This window comes from Zerene cesonia, chromosome 9 (assembly GCF_012273895.1).
Source record: "Zerene cesonia ecotype Mississippi chromosome 9, Zerene_cesonia_1.1, whole genome shotgun sequence".
NCBI classification, from domain to species: domain Eukaryota; kingdom Metazoa; phylum Arthropoda; class Insecta; order Lepidoptera; family Pieridae; genus Zerene; species Zerene cesonia.
Genome location: NC_052110.1, coordinates 5,678,100 through 5,687,751, shown reverse-complemented (window position 1 = coordinate 5,687,751; position 9,652 = coordinate 5,678,100). Strand labels below are relative to the sequence as shown.

The 9,652-nt window shown below is 33.8% G+C and overlaps 1 protein-coding gene across 1 annotated transcript; it reads right to left on the bottom strand.

Moving 5' to 3' along the window:
- Nucleotides 1-3,581: 3,581 nt before the first annotated feature.
- On the bottom strand, nucleotides 3,582-9,404 carry LOC119829180 (odorant receptor Or2-like). Its single transcript, XM_038351582.1, has 5 exons — nucleotides 8,602-9,404; nucleotides 7,691-7,790; nucleotides 5,271-5,375; nucleotides 4,598-4,753; nucleotides 3,582-3,650 (listed from the first exon to the last, which is right to left on the bottom strand). Exons 1-5 carry the CDS (start codon nucleotides 9,402-9,404, stop codon nucleotides 3,582-3,584), a joined length of 1,233 nt encoding a protein of 410 aa, XP_038207510.1.
- Between the last annotated feature and the right edge of the window lie 248 nt (nucleotides 9,405-9,652).

Genomic DNA, 9,652 nt, shown 5'->3' with positions numbered 1-9,652 from the left:
AATATATAAAATATAATACTAAAAACAAAAGAAGTGAATAATATTAATATCGTATACGCGAAATGTACTCGCTATGACGTCAATACTACAGCAGTACTTGATCCCGTGTATCTGTCATAGACAGTTCCTATCAGACGTGTTGGGATCTGTAGGGTTGTCACCTGGCTTACATCTTACATTGTTTTTTTTTTTATTTACTATGTTATGGAATTATGTCATTGATGAATGAATTTGTAACAGTGGCTTTATCTTATTTCTCATTTAACCATCTCTATGCGAATTTTATCTTTGTATACACTTTCCTGTGTAAACATTGGTAGAGATATAGTTCTAGACTCAAGAAAGGACAAAGCTTTCATCCCTGAAATCCCGGGAACAAGAAAAGCGCGGGTAAAAACGCCAAACCGCGGAAATCATTTGTTATTAATACATTGCTGGCAAATATTATATGGTCTTGTGTTTGGTTTCACGCGAGTATTATACATTTAGAAATTAAAAACTTTTCAACGGATTTTAAACGCGATTTATTCATTATATTATTAACCCGACGTTTCGAACACTTTACAGCGAGCGTGGTCACGGGGAGACTGAGATGTTATATGTCTTGAAGGTCATACAAAAATTGTTGTTTGGGAACTACCTCCACCTATTTCTCCGCAGTTGGTATGTGGAGTATTTTTCTGGATGTTGGCAGTATTGGCTAATAGTGTCTTCTGGTCTTTTGGTATGTCTGACATGGGGTTTTAAGTTCTTAATAACAGGATCCCAGGTGTAAGAAAGTTGTAAACCATCTTCTCTATTGAAATTTGGATGTTTTTTAATTTCAATAGCCTCACGTACAAGTCTTGGAAAAAATCTATTTTCTCTGGCGAGGATTTGTGGTTGGTCGAATCGTAGGAAGTGGTTGTTGTCCAGAGTGTGTTCACATACCGCAGACTTCTTGTGACGCCTATGCTTGATATCCGCAATGTGTTCCTTCAGTCGGCTACCAATGCTTCTTTAAGAAGCATTGGTAGCCGACTGTCAGACATACCAAAGCCCCATGTCAGACATACCAAAAGACCAGAAGACACTATTAGCCAATACTGCCAACATCCAGAAAAATACTCCACATACCAACTGCGGAGAAATAGGTGGAGGTAGTTCACAAACAACAATTTTTGTATGACCTTCAAGACATATAACATCTCAGTCTCCCCGTGACCACGCTCGCTGTAAAGTGTTCGAAACGTCGGGTTAATAATATAATGAATAAATCGCGTTTAAAATCCGTTGAAAAGTTTTTAATTTCTAAAAATATTATATGGTTTAAGATTTGGCCTCCTCTTATTTATTTTACATGACTTTTTATATTTCTCGTATTAAGTTATTTAAAACTTACTAAAAATGTCATCAATAGATTTTCATATATATCTCACAGCACAATTATTACTCGAAGTGCCAACCCTAATTGAACGAGTCATTTATAATCTAAAGTCGTTGATATGGCAGTAATATGATATCTCCGCCAGCTATATATGTGTAGTAACACTTTGAAGGTAATCAGTTTTGAACAATGATTTTAATAGACCTAAAGAATTTAATGAGCTTTTCAGACGACTTTCTTCAAGCGAATATAATCTTTATAGTATTTTGATAATAACGAGTTGTGATTTAAATGAGTTTTGCGATTATTTCACATAAGAAAGAAAACAATGGATAAGAAACAGTTATATATGAGATGAAAAACTTCGTTGTTTCGGTATATAACGCCTAAAAACTATGCCTTTAAAAACGTTAATACTATAGCATATTTATTGAAGATATTTTCCGTAAAACGGTTATAACGATACCTTTAAAAAATTATAAATCTGAAAAATTTAAATAGGGTATCGTCACTATAGCGAAGATACAAAGAATTTGCCACTATCTAGGTAATTCCTATGAAAAATGTCCGTTATCATGTACCTGGTTTCCACATAGAATCGTTTAAATGTGCTATATTTTTAGACGTTCTATTGTATTAATTCTATTAACGAATATTACAGTGGCATTTCAGTCGGTGAACTGTGCGCCTTATAGATCGATATTTGAATAATAACAACAAAACAACAACAACAAAAACACTTTATTGTGCACCAAATGATAATAAAAATGAAAAAAATATACATTATATTATAAACATTCACGAGCACAACAGGCGGTCTTATCGCTAAGGCAGCGATCTTTTCCAGACAACCTGGTGGTCAAGGAGAAGCTGTAGAAAATATAAATATATGGGCAATAGGTGCAAAAAAAAGATATATATAAAAACATACAAAAATAGAAGTACGTATTACATAATCATAGAAATACATACATAATTATTTATACTTAAGAAAAAACTAAATCACCTTAAATTTGTTATAACTAGAACAATTATAAGTGGCACTACATGATAAGAAATAACTTTTTGATATAAAAACAATCGTCAAAATCGGATTATGTTACACAGACAAATTACGGTTATGAAGTTACACAGACAAAATAAAAGACAGTCGAATTGAGAAACTCTTTCTTTATTCAAGTCGGTTCAAACTAATCTTCTGCTGCTATAAGCACAGCAATGAAGGAAAGATTATTACATTTCTATCAAGATTCAATAGTGATAAGGCGAAGACATTTCTTTTACGTATAATAAAAGCTTAGATTTTTTGTAACCCCGGAAATGTATGTATTTATAATGAATAACTTAACTCTAGGGTGCGGTTTTACCATAAGCTAAGCAAGTTTTACTATAGCTTACATATAATAGGTATATATGCTACATCACAGCCAAGTATCATCAAAATACGCTAAGTGGTTTTCGCATGAAAATGTAGCGAATATACATTCGTATTGTAACAAACTTTGACGTTTATGGGCAGGATAGGATAAAAACATTCAATAATATATCTAACCCTCATAGGATTCCTGTGTCCCAGCAGTGGGAACATGTGTTGATGATGGTGATGATAATACTGTAATATGTGCAAGAATTAATTATAAAGAATTGAGAAGATCCAATTGCCCCGTATCCTTTTCCTTACCCTTCCCAGTCCTTTCCTTCATCCCTCTCATCGATCCTCTCTTTATTCCACACTTTTTTAGTCGGCAATCGATTTACAGAGGTTAGGCCTCTGTAAAAGGCCTTACAGCAAATGTTCATGGGCGGTAGTAGCGCTTGCCATCAGGCGACCCACCAGCTCACTTATTTATAATGCTTTATTGCACAAACTTAGACAAAAACAGCAAGAATACAATAAAAAGAAAAAAAAGACATCGTTTGTGCAAGAGGCGGCCTTATTGCTTAACAGCAATCTCAGCCAGGCAATCTGGTTGGAAAGGAAATGTACGAAGTTCTGGGATAGTGCAAAAGTAACAAGTATCTAATAATGGAAAGAAGAAAAAAAATACGTACACAAATTAAATATAATGTACCTAATTATTAATATTATAAGCAACATAAAAAATAGAATAAAATAATAGTAAATACATATGAAATATATATACGTGTATAAAATATTAATTCATACATAAACATACACAAAACGTTACCGACTGTGACATAAAAAAAAAACGATCTAGCTATTGCTAGTGGTTTCTTCCAATCTCGCAAACAATGTGTAGAAGCTGTATGAACCTTTCATGATCTGTAAACAATATTTTTATAATTAACTAGCTATAGATAATAGTATAATGAAATTAGTTTTAGGCAGTTAAAAAGTGTCTATTTATGACCATCATTCGACTAGCTATGTCCCACGGTTTCACATATATCGCTTCAATAATTATGTTAAGAAAAAAAAAAAATGGTTGCCTGTAAAGTCGGTTTTACGGGCGAAGATTTTACGTGACAACGTCTTTTTCTCGGTAGAATATTTATTGATATGAATATTATTAAATTGCACAATAGGAACAAGGAATTGAATGAAAATAAGAATTGCACAAATTTTAACTATAGAAAATATTATTTGTTTACTAAAAGGACAGAGACAGAGACACAAGCACGCACCGATTCAATGCGCCTAATTCTCTAGTGGTGCGCGCGCGGCGGACCGATCATAGTTCGGTGACTCATCGTAACGTTACCGGGCTTTACACTTTTTCATAAGTGCCTCCGAGCCGCAACCTAATTTAAGACGTTGTCACGTCAAAAAAAAACTAAAAAACATTCTTCAATAATTAATATCACAATATCACTCACCTAAATTTTCTTCACGTGAGTCAAAATTTAGTCTAAAGGAGTCGGTTACCACAAATAGGTTTAGTTAATATTAGCGTATTAAATAAAATAAGCTCAATACTCAAAAAAAAAGCAAAAGTTTCCAGTATATTCGAAATAAAATGACTGTTACATCTCTACTAATACTATAAAGATGAAGAGTTTCTTTGTTTGAACGCGCTAATCTCAGGAACTGCTGGTACGATTTGAAAAATTATTTCAGTGTTAAATAGCCCATATATTGAGGAAGGCTATAGGATATATATAGCATGTATGTACCACGGGCGAAGACGGAGCAGACCGCTAGTTACAAATAAAATTTTAGCATTTTCACTGACCAGTAAACAAATGAATTGCTCAATAAAAATCAGTTACCTCTATAAAAGTAGGTACAGATAATGTAGTAAACGGTCCAGCCTCGAATATAAACGGCGCAGACATTTTACCAGCCAAAATAAGTAACAGCTTACGAGATGTTGCGTCGCTCGCCCACCAATTACTGTTATAGACGCCCCGATCTACAGTGCCACTCTGTAAATATTCCAGAAAATACTTTAGAAATATTCTACAGATACTTTCTTCATCATTAAACCTTGGACTCAAACGCGTCAGAGTAAAGAAGTTTTCCATTTAATTAGTATCTCGTTCCAGTATCAGTCATTAATATAGGAAGTGCACTCAAGAGACACGGCAGGTCTGTGGAAAAATCGTTCAGATACTCAAATTGTCATTGTCGAAAATGGAATTTCTTATACTGTAATTATCAACCTTATCTTCATATGACACGCTCGAGTTATATTTATTTCCATTTTTCACCCTCCCTTCCGTTGCAAAACCGTATCGAAAATCGTAATTTTATTAACATCAGCAGTAACATCCTTCAAATATCAATATCTGATACGCTTGAGTATTCCCATGGCACTCTTTTTTAGAACAATTTAAATATAGGAGCAAGCATTGTGTGGGTAAATCTCCATGTCTATCTGTTCCATTGACTAAGTGAAGCCGCGGGTCGATAGCTAGTACAAAAATAAAGAGACAAACTTACAAGTACGGCAAGTTCGTTGCTATGCCAACAGTATATAAAAAGCTGCACCACCAACGCTACCGTGTATTCTAATATCAGCAGCTTCTGAGTTATTGCGAGCTCATTCTACAAAGTGAAGGAAACATTCAATTTCATCGGGTAGAAAAGCGTGGAGATATAAGGAAATAGCTCACAATTAAAATGAAACTTTAAATCCGTATACAAAAAGGCTTAAATAACGCACGCACACATCATTTAAAAAATATGTTTAGAAATACTTTTGGATTTTTTTTATTGCATTAAAATGGAAGCATTATCTTGACTTGATCTGTTTGTTTTACAGTTTGTAATGTGGTGGATAATATATGTTAAGGCATCATAAAACACGCATTTAGATCAGTTAGTCCTCTTAATAATTATAGTAATATAGTTCATTTTAAATGTTTTCTAGTGAGCATGGTCTTTGTTATTAAAAAGGTGGATCTACATACTTCCATGAATCCCTAAGTAATTTGTCCTCTGAGTATTCTGGAGTTTGTTTTTTATACTGGATACCTATTTAATCTTAAGAAAATAGTGAATGAAATTGCATTATAATTTTTTTTCTCGTTGTTCGTAGATTTATCAAGTAATATAAAATAAGTTGTGTATTTACTTGTGTTTGATTTTACGCTAGTATTATACATTTAGAAATTGAAGATTTTTATCGGATTTTAACCCGACGTTTCGAACACTTTACAGCGAGCGTGGTCACGGGGAGACTACGGGGAAAAGTCGATTTAATAATATAATAAATAAATTGCGTTTAAATTCCGTTAATTATTGTTTTACTGTTGAATAGAAATTTACGGTGTTGTGAGCAGTAAAAAATGTGGGAAAAATTTTTTTATTGTGGGAGTCGAGCACGTTTCGGCACGGATTGGGCCAGCTCACACCGGGCCCACACACACAACACACCCACAGAAGATTAGCCTCTTATAGTACATGAGAATGCCGTGATTGCATACTATGATAATAAAAAAAAATGAAGGAGAAATTTTTCAATGCATGTACCTAGTACAATAAATGCGAAAGTAACTGTCTGTCCGTCTCACTAAAGTACTGCCCCGAATTGATTAAATTTAGTTCTATAGTTTGAGACCTGAGAAAGTTTTGATTGCGGATATCCCATGTGAACGGTAATTATGTGGACTTCACTTTATTACGGGCGAAGCTGAGACTCTTGTGTCCTTTCTGTCTCAAACTATATTTGTATCAAAATTTCATCCAAATCCATCCTGTTCGCTGGTATAGGCATGAAGAAGAGACACAGACAGATAAATTGATAAATTGACAAACTTTCTTTCGCATTATAAAGTGGATATCATACCTTATAAAAATTTATTATGATAATTGAATTCGAATTTGAGGTCGAAATATTAAAATGAAATTTAACCAATATCATCATAATACATAAAGGCAATAAATAATTCCTTTTCTTTACAAATATTATGTTTTTGTAAAACTTTGTTTTCCGATACAAATGAACACAAGCTTCAATAAAGAAACATAATATCTGTTTTTCCTGTACCAATAAGAAAATAAATCGAAAGAAACATCCCCTCTGACTTACTTTTACTTATTACTTACAAAAAATACATTTTTAAACGACATTCCCAAACTCGAAGAAGGTTCTCAATTAGAATTTTTATTTTATTTACTAGGTAACTTCAAGGGATTTCAAACGATTAATCTGATTTTGTGTTTCATTATTGCTATCATATGGTCGTATTTTAGAACCTCCAGTTACCACCTTTCCGGGACGTCGTTGGCGTTTGTGGAAAAAAATTATGTACAATTATTTTAATCAATACTGTCGCAAGATACTTTTTTTAAAGAAGTTCCATCAGCACATCATTCACATGTTTATTTCAAGGACATTTATTATAACTAGCGGTCTGCCCCCGTGGTACATAGATAGCCTAAAGCCTTCCTCAATAAATGGGCTATCTAAAACTGAAAGAATTTTTCAAAACGTACCAGTTTGAAAACCAACCTGATATTATTGCGTTCAAACAAAAAAACTCTTCAGCTTTATTATATTAGTATAGATTTCGCGATGTGAAGGTTGTAACAGCGCTCACCTTCGCATAGGAAGTATCCTACTCTTATTTACAGAGCAACACAGCAAACCATTTTATCCAACCTTCCCGTTCCCTATACCTTCTACTACAATAACGAAAAGTAAAAATTTATGTTATCACTACATAGTATAAAAGAAAGTCGCTTCCCACGTCTGTGTGTACACTTAAATCTTCGAAACTACACATCGGATTTTGATAGGTTTTTTTTAAAGATAAAATCACTCAAGGAGAAGGTTTATATATAATTACATCTATTAAACAACTCCGAAATTAACACGTGCGAATACGCAGACAAAAGTTAGTAATCAAGAAACTTACCAAGCTTAATTGAACTATGCTGCAGCAAATCATAATCGAACAGATGAGTACATATAGAAACATGACTGGTGATAACAGGGCGTTTAATATGGAATATTGTCTGAAACAAGAAGTTGAAGTTATAATGGTTTCCCAAATTTGTTTGTCTGAAACCAGGCTGTGTTGAGCCGTAATGGTTAGACGGTTGACATTTTCAGAGATGCTGTCTGATGTCGCTATAACAGATGTCTATCCAGTATATGGGGTTGGAACGGCCATACCAACTGAGCAATATTTGCAGCTGCTCTTTCGTTTATTCCTACGAAACCCTCAGCGAGTCTGACTCACACTTGAAAAATTTTATTTTTGCAATTTATGTTGTAAGATTTATCTTATTTTTCATAATTTTATCTCTAGATTTATATAGACTACTTTTTACCGCGGTACCACATATCCCTTTTGGGAAATTCCTTCAAATACTTGGACGAAGCCGCGATCGATAAGCTAGTTAATCACAATCTATTGTTTAAATCTGAGTATTTACTTGTGTTTAATTTTACGCCAGTAATACATTAAGAAATTAAAGACTTTTAAACAGATTTTAACGGAGACTATCCCTGTCTCCCCTCCCTCGCTCGCTGTAAAGTGTTCGAAACGTCGGGTTAATAATATAATGAATTAATCGCGCTTAAAATCCGTTTAAGTCTTTAATTTGTAAATCTGAGTACATAAAAATGGACGTGTGTTTTTTGTAGATCATTATTATGTCTTCAGATTTACAGAAATAAAAAACTAAATGTAAGATATAATAAATATACATATTGATGTTTAAGCCAATACGTTACATCATTTACGAATAATGGATGATAATATCCGCCAGCTTAATATTGCAGAAAGTTTCGCAAACAAAGAGTTTCTTTCAAAGAACTTACTCTGAAATAAACGAATGGAGCCGATAGCATTCCTTTATGTTCACAAGGACTTCTTTCGTATCCAGAGATTTTCTCGTATCGAATATATTTTCACATCTATATCTCAGTATTTGTATTTGTCCCTTCAAAAACGTCATAATAGCTACAGCATTCATATCAAATACGGCAATCACACCAGCACCCTGTGTGGTCACTATTACATGGCAAATAACACCATAAATATACCCCGGCATTACCGTATTGTCGAACGGAAACCAGGAACACAAGATCTGTGGATACGGCTCCGTACCATTTCGTACCAGTTCACGATACACTGGTTCGGCCGCGTATTTCAAAAACGGTGAAACAAGAAGTACGAAATACGTCACGATAGCTGTCGACCAATAGAGGTATGTCACTATTCTAGAATAGACGGTATAATCTCGCATGTATTTTATAACTCTTTTATCACCGTTCGCTAATTCTTTACGTTCCTCATTCGCAATATTATCGAAGAGCCGATTCCATTCCGTTTGATAGAAAATCGTGCGAAAATTCTTCGATATCGAAACAAGGCTCACGGCGGTAAGAGAAAAGTTTAGGATCACTTGTATAATATCATCTTTCATTTCGTACAAAGCGTAAAACTGCGTTAAAACGAATATAAAAGACATTGCATGGAATACGTTGAAGAGAAAATTCCGCATTGTATGCCCTTTTTGCCAAAGGCCGAATAAATACAGACCTCGTAGATTCGGGCCTAATAAGGGATGTTCTGTGCTTTCCAGCCCTTTTGTGACATGAAGGATTCTACTTACGATCATGTTTCTTTGATTTAATTAAAAATATTGTTACGAACGGTTTTTATATTATCGTGGTCGGTGTTCGACGTTATATGAATGTATGATATTTATAAGAATAAAACATTCGTTTCATTTAATAACCTTTTGGAAACAATACACGAATAATTTCAACAATGTTATATAACTATGGCTAGAAATAAAATTGTACTTTGTAAATGGATAGCGTTGGGCGTTTTGTTAACAAATAATTTTATTAAAGTTGTTATGTA

What these genes read in the sequence shown, in the direction of transcription:
- LOC119829180 (XM_038351582.1), bottom strand. Translation starts at nt 9,404, where the DNA reads ATGATCGTAAGTAGAATCCTTCATGTCACAAAAGGGCTGGAAAGCACA. An exon ending in GCATAGTTCAATTAAGCTTG is followed by an intron (nt 5,376 to 7,690) that starts GTAAGTTTCTTG and finishes TTCACTTTGTAG; the next exon opens with AATGAGCTCGCAATAACTCA. An exon ending in GCAACGAACTTGCCGTACTT is followed by an intron (nt 4,754 to 5,270) that starts GTAAGTTTGTCT and finishes GAATATTTACAG; the next exon opens with AGTGGCACTGTAGATCGGGG.